This window comes from Pteropus vampyrus, unplaced genomic scaffold (genome assembly GCF_000151845.1).
Source record: "Pteropus vampyrus isolate Shadow unplaced genomic scaffold, Pvam_2.0 Scaffold168, whole genome shotgun sequence".
In the NCBI taxonomy this organism is placed as follows: Eukaryota; Metazoa; Chordata; class Mammalia; order Chiroptera; family Pteropodidae; genus Pteropus; species Pteropus vampyrus.
The window spans coordinates 1,191,158-1,206,833 of NW_011888949.1; the positions used below are offsets into that span (position 1 = coordinate 1,191,158).

General features: G+C 48.9%; 1 protein-coding gene across 1 annotated transcript in view; it reads right to left on the reverse strand.

Annotated features, from left to right (window-relative positions):
• LMBR1 (limb development membrane protein 1) overlaps window positions 1-15,676 on the reverse strand; it is an 86,119-nt gene that overhangs the window by 42,007 nt on the left and 28,436 nt on the right. The window contains exon 5 of the mRNA XM_023536735.1: window positions 13,768-13,871. Within this exon, the coding sequence (XP_023392503.1) occupies window positions 13,768-13,871 (104 nt within the window). The remainder of the gene's footprint in view (window positions 1-13,767; window positions 13,872-15,676) is intronic.

Below are 15,676 nucleotides of genomic sequence, written 5' to 3' on the forward strand. Positions count from 1 at the left end.
TTCTGTTTATGTTCAGAAAAAGCACATTCTTGCACTGAGAAAAACAGATCGTATTTAAAATGCAACCTAAGTATGACCCTATCTGAAAGTGGCACGAGGGTTAAACAGCCACACGCTCACCCACATGTACTTACACACTAAGCCTCCCCAAAATCCTGTATGTTTTAAAAATTATATGTGAACAATCTTTCTAAAAAGAAACAAGCTATCTCATTCCAAGAGCGTGCTTTTTCTATTATAGATCTATGAATAATATCGAGAAGAAATGTCTAAATTGTATACTCACGTGCTTAAGCCATCGAATAAGAAACATTTAACAAAAAACAAACCTCTGCAGTCCACTCATATAAACCATTCAAAAATCTACTTCGAATTAATATTTCTTTTGAAAGATAGTAAATAACTCACAAAAAAGAAATCTATTTTCAGCTCTCAATCTAAATAAAAAAGCGAATTAGCAATATTACATTTACAGAAAAGGCTGCCACAGAGCAAGCCGCCCAAATTATGGAATATGATTATGCCATTTATGAAATATGGAAGGTAACTGATGCAGCAAGAAATAACTGTTATTCTGACTTAATCCACTAGGAGGCAAGGACAGTTATGTTTTCCTTTTGTGAATTTTATTCTCTTCTTGTGATTCAATGAGACAAAATCAGCCCAACTTGAAATCGATTAAGTGTCACATGTATACACTTCAGCTAAACCAATAAAAAACATAACAGATTTGTTTGTTAAATGCAACGTGGCAGATTTTTTTTACCTTCGGCAACTTTAGGCCAGAGAGAAAGCAGTGATGGGACTATAAACAATCAGATCGCACCGCTCATACAGGCACCGAAAATATATACACTGTCGCCAGCACCTTTCTTGGGGGTCACAAAAATATTACAAAGCCTGAAGAATACAGGCTTTGTGGCATGTAACGTGTGAGGTTTTTAAACTTCTGTATGTGATTCCGTCTGCCGAGTAATGAAAGGCATTGTGAGAGCTTTTATCGCCACCATTAATCACCAGCAGGACAGCATATAAGCGAAAACTATGCCGACTGCTCATTTTTCCATTAAGAGTCAGGATGGGGAGCAAGGAGGCCCCCAGGGGGAGGTCCTCTCAACTCCATTCTCCCATGTGCTGAGCTAAAAGACATGCCAGATGTCAGAACGACTTACTGAAACATCCTGCAAACGACGAAGTGGCCAAACGCTGTCACAGAGGAAGGTCTCCACTGCTCAGCCTAAAGAGCAGGACAAGTCTCCCGGATGAAAGGGCACCGGGCGCCCGCCGCCACACGTCCCCAGCATCCCAGGTGCTCCGGAACACGCTCATCTCCAGCATGAATATTCATCCCAACCCCTCCCAAAAACCAGGAACCTAAGTCCCCATACTGAAACCCTAGCACTTTAATTAAAGTCACAGTGTAATAAGCACACAGTGTAATGGTAAAAAACACCATCGAAACAAAGTACTTTCTGCCAGTGAAATACCATATGTAGTTTTAAGAAAAGTAAGCTGTATAATTAATTACCTGGTTTCGTGCCAGTATTAGTTTGGAAATTACAACTATCGCAACATTGTAACAGTTTTAATTGACTAAATAAACTAGGAAAGACGAAATACATGTAAACTCATAAATTTCTTTTTGGATGTAAGCGAGTACTGAATGAGGAAAGTTAAAACACTAAAATCGTTACAATCGCTTCTTGAAACGTCTGTGCTGGTCAATCACACATTTAATTGCTCTGCACTGAATGTCGATAAAGTGAGAATCGCAACGCACTTACGAAAGCCCTAACAATAAGCCGGTATGTTTCTATGGTGATGAACATTCAGACAAGACTGTGCCCGCTCATCTTGACCCCTGGAGGTATGTAAACAGCACTCGATACACTATGTCTCCACCCATCGGGAAAGCCTGGGAAAATTTTCCACATTCACAGAACATTTAAAATAAATATCAAACCATTGTTTTCATTTAACAAAAAGGGTCTCTCAGTAGCCTTAAGATAAGGTTTGCTCAGCATGACATCAAGACTGCACCAAGCATACACGCAGTCATCTGGGGAAGATGGATAGAAGCATTGATAAAGGACAGAAAATTAAGGCAGGTATCAATTATTTCAAACCATGAAAACACTACAAACAAGCATCTCTAGAGAGTGTCAGACATTCCCCGTTTTGCTCCCAGAGTAATTAAGAGTATGAACGAAATGGTTTTGGTCCCAAGTCAAAGAAAACAGCTTTCTAGAAAGCTTTCTTAAGTTCTACAGTGAAACGTTTTTTAATATTAACATTTTCTGCAGTCTCTTATATTGAATGTAGTCTATACGAGATAGAAAAATTAAAACTTATTAAAACCTGACAGAAAGTATTTCAGGAAAAGTTAAAATCAAATCACTAACACCACCGGTGCACTGCGCTGAGATATGCGTTGTATTCCAATTCGCAGGCAGAAATTTCTCACATTGGCTGAACAAAGATCCTCCAGACTATAAGTCGGTCAATTGATACAGCGAGTTTCCAACACGGAAATGAAAGAACTGAATTATAAAAACCTGCCGGAACTTCAGAGCGAACATTTTACCATGATTCTACATTTGGAAGAAACCTTTCTCAGTGCACGGCATCCGGTCAGCCAGCAGGAGTTTCGCCCCTAGTCCCGTCCTTACACTCCTCTGGGCATAAAGCTCACGGGGCAGAGGAGACGGGCCTGACCCGTGGCGAGCTCCTAGCAGCTGCCGCACGTGGCCCCCAAATCGTCACGACCGACCGAAAGGCAAACTTCATCGCGAACGAGGAGGCTCGCACCGGAAAAGTGAAACCATCTGCCTGTGGTCACCCTGTTGGATGGCTGTCAGCTCTCGGAGCCTGTGCCTTCCACCTCCCCACAGGACGGAAATAATACACAAGGACAAACTGCCGTGGAAATAGGGAGGTGAGGAGCTTAAAACACGCTTAAGACAAACCGACGATGTCAGTAAAGAAATCAAAGCAAAATACGTGAAAGCTTCTTTTCCTAGAACATTATCATTAAAATAGACTGTCGTGTTCGTCATTTATGTACTTTTTTATTATGGTAAAATATACATAACAAAATGTACCATTTTAACCACTTTTAAGTGCACAGTTCAGGGGCATTTGGTACATTCCGCTGTGGTGCAGCTGTCACCTTCATCTTCCCAAACCGGAACCCTGCACCCATCACTCCCCTCTCCCCCCGCCCCCAGTACCGTCTACTTTCTGACTCTATGAACTTGACCGCTCCAAGTACCTCATGTAACCGGGATTGCACAGTATTAGTCATACTGTGTCTGACAGGTATATAATGCTCTCGAGGTTCACGCACATCACAGCACGTGCCAGCCTTTCCTTTTCTGAGGCTGAGTAATATTCCACTGTACGTGCACACCACATATCGCTTGTCTACTTATTTACAATGCACTGATGGACACTTGGGTTGTTTCCAGCCTTTGGCTAGCGTAAACCACGCCGCCACAAAAATGGGAGCATAAATACCTGGGGAGCCTCACTTTCCACTTGTTTGTGTATTCACCCCGAAGCGGAATTGCTGGGTCACGTGGTGACGCCGCCTGTGATCTCTGAGCAGCCACCACCCTGTTTTCCACACCCCCACACGATTTCACACTCTCGCAGCAGCGCAGAAGGGCGCTGAGCACGCTGCATCCTCGCCAAGGCCTGTATTTTCTGGGTTGTTACCTTTCCCCACCACCCCCCATCTTAACGAGCGTGACGAAGTATCTCAGTGGTCTTGACTTGCAATTGCCTAGTGACTGGTGATGCTGAGGTCTTTCGTGTGCCTATTGGCCCTGTGTGTACCTTCTCTGGAGAAGTGTCTATTCGGGTCCTTTGCTCCTTTTTTAATATTTGATAGAGTAAGTTCCATCACCCATTCTTCAAAATTGCTCTGGCTGCTCTGGGCTCCCTGCATTTCCATCAGAATCGCTACGTCCTTGTCACGTTCCATAAGATAACCTCTCGGAATTCTCATTAGAATTGCATCGACTCTAAAAGATCATTTGAGAACTGACATTTTCACCTTATGAAGAAATTCATAAACATAGAAATAGCTATCCACTTATTTAGGCCTTCTTTAATATCTTTCAATAAGATGTTTTTGTTCCCATATATTATTTCCATGAAGGCTTTACATATTATTTGTTGGATTTACTGCACTGCATCTTAGGCTGTCCTGCTATTGTAACAGGTACTGTAGTTAGATTTTGTTTGCTGCTATCATTTATTGATTTTCTATATAAAGCCTATTTCCATCTGCCTTGCTAAATTTTCTTATTTGAACTCCTAATTTACCTTTAGACCCTGCAGGGCGTTCCGGTGGCCAACCTCAGTTGCTGACGACGTTCTCTGTCCCTGCTCCCTCTTCTCCGGCTGCGCTGCCGCAGCTGTGCTTACTCGTGGCGGTGAAGGTACTGAGGCTGGCACCCCGACTTCAAAGAAAATACTTCCACTGTTTCTCCGTCACGTACCACGTGTAGGCGTGGGGCAGGTATTCCTTACCCAGTTACGAAGGTTCCCTTTAGTTTTCAGTCTGTTTTTTCATCGTGAACGGTTGTTGACTTTACTGACTATGTTCTGTGCCCCTTGTGAGGTGCTCACTCAACTTTATTCTCATTCACAGGGTCCCCTAACAGGAATTATAATCACGGGCTTTCTCACGGCAAACCCGCCCTGCATCCCTGAAGTGAGTGTTCCCGATGGGGACCTTTAGTGCGCAGCGCTGGGTTCGGCTCAAGACTTTCAGAGTCACAGGCATTCATGAACACGGTGACCCACGATGTCCCCTCCTCATGCTCTCCTCCTTGTCTGCCTGCAGCATCAAGAGTCTACTAGTCCCTCCCCTAAGGCTGTGAATGTCCCGTCTCCAAGATTCCGGACAAATCTGTATGAAATTGGAGTTATCTGCCCTTTGAAGTCTGGTAGAAATGCCCTGGAAACTGTCTGCACTCAATTTTCTGTTTATCCGAATGAGTCAGTAGAACTTCGGCTTCTGGCGTTATGAGGGTGAGATAGCCTTAATTCCTCCTGCCAAAGAACGTCTAAAATGCTGGATCAAATATTCTCAGGTCTCCCTGAAATCTGCTGTGAGTGTCTATTAGCTCTTCGAGTACATTGAATTCAGTATCTCTCAGGGCTGTCTTTTCCCAAATGTCTTGTCATCTGCTCCTCTTTATAGCTAAGGGTTTTTGTCCTGCTTCATCCTCTACCATCTCCTGCCTCCGGTGACAGTGGATCCGGTTCTGGGTGTGGCGTCTCAGCAGCGTCCCCCATGGTGGCCTCTCGTAAGGACCGAGCTGACTCTCAAGCACCAGGACCACCTTCTCGCCCTGGGCCCAGAACGGGTGCCACTGCTGCTCTGACCGCGCCCCCCGACCCAGTCCCTTCCGCCCCTCACCGCCTTCAGCAGCACAGCCACGTGGCTTTAATTTTTGTTAAAACCACGTCAAAGGAGAATTTGAAGAATCCGGACTGACTTAGGCCACTGAAAATGCTACAATTAATTTGAGAATAGACGCGGAACTGGGTAACACCCGATGGGACAGTAAAATGAAAAGGCCGGGCTACCCGCGCGTCGGGAGCAAACCGACTACACGTCTACCAGACGGGATTCACCCCGCACGGCTCTCGGCCTCCTGCGAGCTTCCTCCGCCCCTGCGGAGACGGAGATGGAAACGGGCGAAGCCGCTGCAGGCCCCCTCAGGGCCCTGGACCCCACCAGCGGGCCACCAGGACTCCTGCGCCAAACGTCGTCAAAGCTTGGACGACGTTTCCTGCACCAGGAAATTCACGTACGTGAAATGCACGATTAAAGTAAGGACATAAAGTATATGTACACGCTAATTATAATTACACAATAATCCAAGGACAAATGTTGACAGGCAATTTGAAATGATATAAAATACAACGTGGGGTTAATTGGCTTTCTCTAAAATTGTCTCAATTAAAATTAAAATATTAATGAAAAACTGATAGAAGTCAAGATACACAGGAAAATCAGCCCAAATCATCGGCCTCGCAAGTATGCGTCACACGAGCCGAGCGAGACAGGGCATCTCAGCCTGCAGCGTCCCGGCATCCAGACGCAGTCAGGAGGGACGCGTGCGCTCGTGGAAACCATCTTGGAACCGTGAGAAGGAATGTCTGAGCCCCGGACTGGGAAAGTCCTTCTTTAGACACACAAAGGCCGTGAAAGGCCGAAACGGCTACAAAGCTGGGGGCCGGGAGGAGAGGCTGGGCCCCACACTTGTCGACGAAACCCGAGCTCATTCAAGCAGGGACCACAAAGCCTCTCAGACCTGGAAAAAAAGGTCAAAGGCTGCCCCAAATTAACAAATAACTGAGTCGCACTTCGTCCCTGATAAAAGGCCAGTAGAACTCACAGGAAGCGAGGAAGAGGGGCCAGGGACACGGGTTCAAGGTGCTGGGGTGAACACGTGAGCACGGCACCCACGGGCCAGGTGAGTGAGCTGTGTGACGTGATGCGCCAAGTTTAAGCTGCGTATCGGCAAACACTTCAAAGCGATCAGAAGATTAACACCATGACGTGCTGAATAAATGACTTTATAGACAAATAAATATGAGTTTCAATGCCAAATAAATGTAAGATTTTAACAATCTCAGCTCCAGCCTCTCGGTGAGCCCTTCCCGCAGGTCTGTAGGGGCGGATCGCGCTTACGGAAAAGCTCTGTGGTCGGCATTAAATCCGACATTTAATTTTACTTTCAAATAAAGTTCATTTTAACCAAGGGTGTAGAGTTTTCAATTCTCCAAAAAAAAAAAAATTTAGAAAAGAGACTCTAATTGACGATGACTATTTCTATAAAACTGCTTCACGAATATTGGAAGTATTAGGTCCAGTTTAATTAAAAGTACAATTACTTTAAAACCTAAACCTGGTGATTTTTTATTTCCTCCCTACCAAAACTTTTCCTCATTTAACAAAGAGCCCCGAATTATGAGACATTTGTTAGCAATTTAATCATCATATAAAATAAAGTTGGAAGTTTAGTTACCTATTAAACATAATACCTATTTTTTACAACCTATACCGGTATAAGATAAAACAATTCCGATTTCAAAAAGCAAATAAGGAAAGCTGGCCCTGTCTAGGCCACTATAACCGCTGATAGCGCTTTGCTATCGCATACTGCATAAAAAGTAATCCCCCACGAATCCTCTCGGTGTTTCATTATCGAGTTCATGTAGCTGATACATGTGCGCAGCTAATGATACCTGCTGCTCCCACTGGGTCCTGGGTGCCCAGCAAACAGATCGGGGGCAACCAACGGCCAGGGGAGAACGGCCAGCCCATTTCGCGGATGTGGACACCGAGACACGTGCCCGAAGTCCCAGGTCCGCAAGGAGAAGACCCAGGCTTTAAGTGCGGGTCTTCTGAAAGCCAAAGCTCACGGCTCTGCCACTACGCTGTCGTGCAAACAGAGAGACGGTCTAGCCCTCCAGGGGACATCGCCCTGCCCTCGGTAAACGGAGACCGAGCTGGAGGTGCTGCGTAACAGTCCAGCCCAAAGCGCCAGACCGTCACGAGGTGATGGGCGACTGAGTGATGCTCTTTCACGAAAAGAGATGTCCTGAAGTCACAGTGGATTCCCTCCACTACGCAACGGCACTAAGAGCCGTGACAGAATTAACGTCGCTTCACGAAGTAAACGACTTTCGTTCAAAATCTTTATAAACTCAAATAACTTTTAAATGGGGTAAATGTACTTTTCCTCGCTGTGACAGACACCGTGACGTCTCTGAGACCCTACGCGCCAAGCCGCCGCGTGCGAAACGCTCTGGTCACACCGCTACGCCCCCGCCTGTACAGTGGAGGGACAGTTCCAAAGGGGCCCCCCGCATAAGCGCACCCCAGAACCGAAAGTTTTGAAAATAATCCTTCTTACCCACGTCGTTTCTGTGGAAAAAGAAACGCGTGCTCCCGGCTGGGGGAGGGTGGAGGAATTCTATTAATAAGTTGCTGAATGATTTTTCTTCTCGAAGGTGTTGGAAAAATCAAATTAACACATAACAGTGGTCAGTGAGATATGACTCCATCTTCTGTAATAAACGAAGATCAAAACGCGACCCTGGGTGAAGTCCCCTGAAAGGCTCCCAGCGGGGGTCTTCCTTTCTGCCTGTGATTTCCTCTCGCCCACAAAAACATGCGAATATGCGCATGTGCCACTAACACTAAGCAGCACTTCCTTAATCACTCATTTCCAACAATTTATGGATGATCAGTGGCAAAAAACGAGCAAAAATAATGAAAGAACGCAATGAAAGCTGACTGAGGCCGGGCTGGACTTCCTTCTCGTTTCTGCATCTCTTTAAGATGGAGGCCTGACACAAATTAGCCACTGGGGGGAAAAAGTCATCTGGTCATAAAATACAGTACAGGGTCACTTTTATGTAAGTTTGCCAAAAGGGACATAAACCAGGACAATTTCAAACTGTGACACAGGAGAGGGACATATGAAAACAATCTTCGCTGCTCCTCCGTCGTGCTGACACGGTCCTCAGCTTTATGGACCCGCCGAGCACCAGCACCGAGCCCTTCGCTTCCACCTGGTCAGTCTAATTAATTAAGAAAGGAAGTTACCGCAAATTTTGTACTTTTTGCTTTTATTATCAAGCACTTCGTTTGAAGTTATAGGAGTTAACCTCTTAATCCCACAGACCGTGTGCTATGTTCTGGACGTTTGGGGATGTCTGCATGGTTTGGGTAATTGGTCAGGATGTTGCTGTCACTTATGTTAAATTTTATGCTATGATTTCAAATCAAAGATCGGCATTAAGGTGAGGCGCGAGATAAAGTTGCTGCCAGAAACAGCCTTAGTTTACGAATTCATCTGTCACCGGCGAGGTTTTTGCACTTGCGTTAAGTTGCTGAGTTGTTTCCCTCGTACCGTTTTCATTCAAAGTTAGATGGGGAAACATAACATGAAACAAACACATTCTTCACTCCGATCCCAACCCGGGCCGGGGGGTCGACCTCGGGGTTCACGAGGCGATCGGAAGCCATCTCCTGACACCACCCGGCCAGGGCGGCGGTCTCTCTGAGACGTGGAGAGAGGAAACGGCACAGCTAACCGGCAGCGTGACGGGGACGGCAGCCCCGTGGGCCCGAGACCCCCGGATTCCGGTCGGCGGCTGAGCGAGCGAGGTAGAAACTGCAGAGACGGCGTCTCGACCACAAACAAGCACACGCCGCAGATGCCGCCGCCTCATCGGAGCTGAAACGTCAAGATGCGGGCGTGGGGTCAGGCTCAGACTCAGGGAACAGATACGAAGCTCCACACAATACATCCTGGTGACGGCGGAATCATCCAAATTCGGTAAATATCTAATTGCTAATGGCAGGTTAGAGTTCCAAGATGAAAGCTGCCCTCTACCTGAAACAGACAGACGAACACGCTTTACCAGAACCACGGACACCCTCCTAGCCCTGAGTCAGAGACCAGCCGCAGCGAGGAGATGGTCTCCTCAAAACAGGACGCAGGCCACGGTCAGGAGGAAGCCGCAAGGCCATCTGAGGCCCTTAAAAGGACAGGGCCAACCCCCCAGGCTTAAAATGGCCTGTTTGAATTAACATAGTGGTTTAATTAAAAACTAAGTAGAGAATTCTGCTTAATTTGATTTCCAATTCAAGCTCTGCATCCGCCCGTGGCTAGTGGCCAATTTCCGCATCTCGGCACAATATGCGAGGGGCTGTTTTAACATCGATGGCCCAGGGGAATCAATGGGAGGGTGGTGGGGCCATGTGCCACTTAGGGACTCCACCAGACTTAGACACAGTAAAACAGCACCAGGAGGGTGGCCAACGAATATAAATGGACTTTAACTTACCCATACTACAGGTTTGTCATTACTGGAATTATTGCTGGCTCTACCAATTAGAGGTGTTTTCCAAGCTCTTCACCATCGCTGGGACTAACGCGTCAAACGCAGCCAACGAGCAAAGCGCCTCCGAGGAATACACACGGAGACACGGACCTGCCGGCCGGCTGCGTGACACACGCTGTGACTCGGTGAAGCAGCAGACGGAGCGGCTGCGACACCACCGTGACATTCAGAACTGAAAACCTTAACGTTATTCAGAACCTGCCCAGTACACGCCCAGTGCACGCCCAGGATCTTAACCCACAGAGGCAGCAGCCTGAAAGGCTCAAGTGTGTGCTTCGCACAACTACTTTTAACGATAAGATGCTAACGGCCCTTGGGACTTTCACGTAATTAATTTAAAACTGAAAAATAGGAATATTTTTAAATGGCATGTGTCGTGACCACCTTAATCGTAAAGCTTTACGACACTTCTAAGGTCTAGACTGCACCTCGTCGTCAAGCAGATTTGATCCTGCTCCGGTCCGTGCCACCTCAGAATGGGAATCACGATTCGGAATCTTCAAGTGGCCTAAGGTGATACGTGAACGGTTAAGAGCCAAGCGCACTGTACTGAGCCCCACACAACAGCGGCAGCTTCTAGAACACCTAGCGGTCAGATGCAGTAAGCTCCAGGACCACGCTGGGTGACGACGGCTGACATGCACTGAGCTGAGCCTGGCTTCCTGAGCAGTCGCCTCTCATTCGTCCTCTAGGTAATAAAGGTGGCCATCGTCACCATGCTCACTTTACAGAAAGGAAACCTCATGAAGTAAGAGCCCAGGCGGTCTGGCCAGTCCTCGGGCCCTGGGCCCCGGGTCCCCTCCCCGTCTCAGCTGGCCGCTCCCCAGCACACTCATTCCCTCCCCTCTCCCTGCTTCCTGCAACAGGACGAAGGGCAAGGTCACCAGTTCGGTGTCTGCCACCCCCGTTCATTCCGCTCCACGACGACCCAGGCCGGGCACGGGGTGACGCCCTGAGCGCTGCCTTTCTGAACTCGTGGCCGTGTCTGGGAAGTATTCGGATTGGTCCTATTCCCCACAACCACTCACCACATCGGTCCCTCTGAGGTCACGAAACGGAGCGGGTGACCCTGAGGCATTCCGAGGTGAGGAACGCAGTCAAAGACGTGCTTAGGAAAGAACATTTCGATCATGTATAAGACACGAGAAGGAAAAAATCTGGAGGAAGCATGTCGCGTGAGCGTCGGTGCGAAAGGCCGGCAGGACCCTCTGACGTCCCGCCTCGAGCCGATGTCCCCTGAGACCTTCGTTTGCAGAGGGCACACGAGAATACGGACGCGTCCCTGGGGTTTCGTGTCGGTTTATTGTTTTTTGTTTTTTTGTTTTAATTCTAGAGAAGGTAACTAATTCTGCTTCAATAAATTCAGCCAAGTTGCTTTTCTGGTTGGTTAGTTCACAAGGAGGGAGAAAAATAATTTGGAAGCGAGGGGTCTGTTCGTATTGGTTTTTTTTAATAATCTATTTAAGTAATGACTAGATTTTGATGAGCAGCATAGCTAGGTACCACCCAAGACACCGAGTGTGAAAATACATCCGCAGAGCTTTCCCGGCCGTGCAGCAGGAAGACACGGGGAGGGAGGGTTGGCATGTGCTGGAGCCCCTGCCCCCCGCCCCTCTTCAAAGGGGCCGGGGACTCGACCGAGTCTGCCTGGTGGCACCTCTATAAAACACGGGGCTCCTCCTATGTGACACGCCGTCCCTCGGAGACGCGGTTAAACTCGGACACGTGTATTTGTCCCTAAATGGACTCAAATAAAACAGAAGACGCAAAAATCCTTGGCGAAAGCCCTGCGCCAGCTCCCTCTTGCCTAGGGCATAAAACCCGCGGACCTAGCCGACTCCGGGCCTCGGGCCCCAGACGCCGGCTCGCCCCGCAGCCTCGGGCCGGCCAGAACCCAGGCCTTTGCTCGGCCACGCGCCACCAGCTACACCGGCTCAGCCACCGCTCTCAGCTCAGGCGCAGGCCGGCCCCCCAGGAAGCCTTCCGGACCGGCAACCCGAGGCTCCCCACGGCCCCGCGCCCCCACAGCAGCTCGGCGTGTGCAAGGTCACCGCACCACGTGCGTGCCGCTCGTCGCATCTCTGACATCCCCCTCGGGCGGCCTTGCAGGCAGGAGCCCCGTCTTTCCACTGCCGTCCCCAGCGAGCTCCTATGACAATAGCAATTACTGCGGAGCGAGCGCTTTATCACTGGCAGAGGAACGAACGCCCGTGGAAAGGCTCCAGAATGCCCCCAAACCTGTTCCTCGCGCATCTCCGATGACGTCATTCCTTCTGATGCTCGCTGTCGTCGGCCCTCTGGGATGTCACCTTTGCCGTGTCTCCCAGAAGCTTGGTGCCCTGGCTCCCAGGGGGTCACTCTGCCTCTGTCCTCCTGCTGGCAGATGGCACCCGTGCAGGAGTCTGCTCGTGCGGTCCCCGGCCAGCACTCGCCCACGGCCCCGTGCCCCTCCCCCCGGCTGTCCTGGGCCGGCTCCCCACGGCGCTGACCTGTGAAGGACGCGAGCACCAGGGCAGGGCACGAGCTCTGCGACTGGCCACGCGGGTGCTCGGGCCCCTGAAGAACACTTACTGTCTTTGGGCCCCAGTTTTCTCTTTATAAAAGGCGGGTCTGCACTGAGTCCCTTTCAGCAACAAAACTTCCTAGAGTTTCTTCAAGGAATGATGAACGGTCAAAGAGCTTTTTAAACCGAAACTATATAATTATTCACATGACATATGACTTAAATAAGTTAAGCACATCATCATAAAAAACAATCCCAATATATGAAACCAGTGTTCTCAACGTCAGACATGACTGCCAAACACAGCCTTCCATTCTGATCTCGCTCCGTTTACTGAATACGAAACCGACTGTCAGTTGTCCCAGCTGCAGACTGTCAGAGCACAGAGAGACACCCCGAAAACAGAAAGGGGAGCCCACGGAAACATCACCTTCACCGTCACCTCTCGGAGGCTCCTTCACGGCACCCCTCAGAGGAGAAGTCTAGAATGCGCCATACTACAGGTTTCAGTGAGAAGAGAGGTTGAAATGTTAGACTAAACAATTTCATACCTGAGAACCCACAAAAGTTACGAAATAACAGGGGCACACGCATTTACAACCTCCCGTGCCCAACTTATTTAATGGGCGTCACAGTATTACTCAGTAATAAGATAGTTACACTTTCACTATAAATTAAAAGGTGTAATGTGTCTGTAAATAAACTAACACCAGAATTCACTTCGTCAAGTTTAAAAATCACCCAAAAAGTATTAGCTGCTTAAATCTTTGCATTATATTCGAAAACCTGACTCCTTTCCTTTCATTTTAAAAGGCTGTATTCGAGGACAGATAACGTCATTGCCACTTAGCAAGATGCTCTTGCAAAGCCCCATGCTGCCTCCTTCTGACCCCGCCACCCCGGCTCAGGAGCGCAGTGTCCCGGTTCGCCTGGCCAGCTGACGGGGCACGTCTGATTGTATGACACGCTGCATCCTGAAAACACCGCCGATGAAATCGCTTTTACGTAGACATATTTTAAGGTGTTCAGAACTTCGTGTCATGCTTCAGACCAGAGGGGAGCGCCCGCGAACGAGGGGAGTAGCCGCTGAGCAGCAGGCGTGTGCAATGCACACGCGGGCTCCGCCACGCGCGTGCGCAGCACAAAGCACTGAGTCCGCAACGGCTTCCTGCCCGTGGGCGGGCAGAGCAACTCCGTGCGCAGCCGTTAAATGAACTTCTCACATTCCAGTCCGACGGCTGCGCAAGCCGACTTTTTATACTTCGCCACAAATGGTAGTTACGCCTTCACTTAACTGATTTAATTCCGAAACACGGTTCACTCACCTTCTTCAGGCCAGCGAAACCTTCGGACTCCAGGAAGAAAAAGGCAAAGGGCATCAACACAAACAGGCAAAGGTTGGAGAAGAGAGAAGCGAGGTTCCACAGACCTACAGAGAGGGGACACGAGAAGACGGACGGGTTAGACACCGACGGGCCTCGTCGAAGAAGTCACTGCACTGACGCGTGGCGCAGTCAAAGAGAGACACTTTAACGGTACAAGCAAACATGAACTTGGGGCGTAGCCTGACAAATGAGCTAAACTGAGAAATCAGACAGTAATCGCCTATTTATTTAAATTTTGTATAACTTCGTAACATGTACCTATTGGTAAAAAAGCCAATATAGAAATTATTTTCCTCGTGCCCTAAAAATAAATTCACTAAAGGTATGGCAGACGCAGAGATCCAAAGACACAGCCTCTTTAGACATATTGGCACCTGAATATTTAAATTAGAGCCAGTAGCATTTACTGAGCATTTAATAAATGCCAGATACTCTACTAAACATTTTACATGCATAATCTCATTTAATTTAAGCCTCATAAAAACCCTACAACTAATAATTAGCATTTATTGAGCCCTCATGTGCCAAGCCCTGTTCCCGGTGACTCACAGATGCGATGCACACTCATTTGCTCTTTGCGGCAGCCGCGTGCCAGGCGGCAGACCCTGCCGGTGGCAGCGCCGATCCCGCGACGTTTACAAAGCACCGCATCGCAGGAGTCCTAGCGAGCGGCTCCCAGCGGGAGAGGGAAGGGAGAGGCAGGGAGCGCGCAGGACCTGACCCGTCTGGGGCACGTTCTGCAGTCCTTCCTAAAACCACGGTCGAAAGCAGCTAAGATGATAATGAGAACAGATTCGGAAGAAGCGAACTTTAGATGTGTCGTCGGGATAGTATTTGGCCAAGTATCTCACATTTTTAAAGATAAAACTCAAGAGTAAAACATAAAAACTATGCCAAGTATAAACTCGACGTACTACATGCAATTACATTCGATGCTTGTGAAATGGGCAGCTGATTCTTTCCACGCCCTCATCGACGCCGGCGCCACAGGAACGAGGACACGAAACCTGTGCGCTCCCAGAGCTTACGCTCCGGGCGTGCGGCTCTGCCGTGAGGTCACCAGGAACGACAGTGCACGCGTCCCCAGCTGCGCCGGTCACAAACAGTCACGAACTCACGTAGCTGTCCCAGCAGCGCCCGAGGCCCTCTCTGGACCGGCGTGGAGCGCAACGAAAAGAACGATGCGCCCAGCACCTGTCCAGCCACCTGGGCGGCCCCTTCCCTCGGGAGGTACAGCGACGTAGGTAACAGACTCGATTTACAGTTTCCTACCCAAAAATTTAGATAGATTTAATGAGTTTTACAACCTATTTAACTTAGCAGGAAATAAAATGTTTTACAATTTTTTTTAGAAAACGTCTTGCATGCTTCAGTGGAAAAACCTTAATTTGAACTTTTGAAAATACAAACTGTTCTCGAGTACCTTCCCGCCTTGCTGCCTGTGCGCGCCTGAGCCCCTTCCCCAATGCGGGGGCCACGAGCACAGCCCGCTGTCTTCCCGTGCTCACGGCCTGTGCGCACGGAGCTGGTGGCCAAAGGCAGGCCCGGGTTCGAGCCCGTCTGCTTGTCCACGTGGCAGCCTTGAAAGTCACAGGTTCCCATCTACAGAGCAAGACTGAGGGCCCGGTCCACGGGTGGTGCTGAGAATTACGAAAATGATACACGGAGGACAATCGGCACATCTGTCACGCAAAAAAAACGCACGTAAGACTTGTCACGGCCCAGAAGGCACCAACACACAGCACTGCTGGCTGCGGTGCCCGCTGACCTCACTGTGAGTGACCCACATGCACTTCCGGCTTTTCCTCTTCTCTCCCTTCCGGGGGAGTCAGCTCGGTTTTTGTGGCCA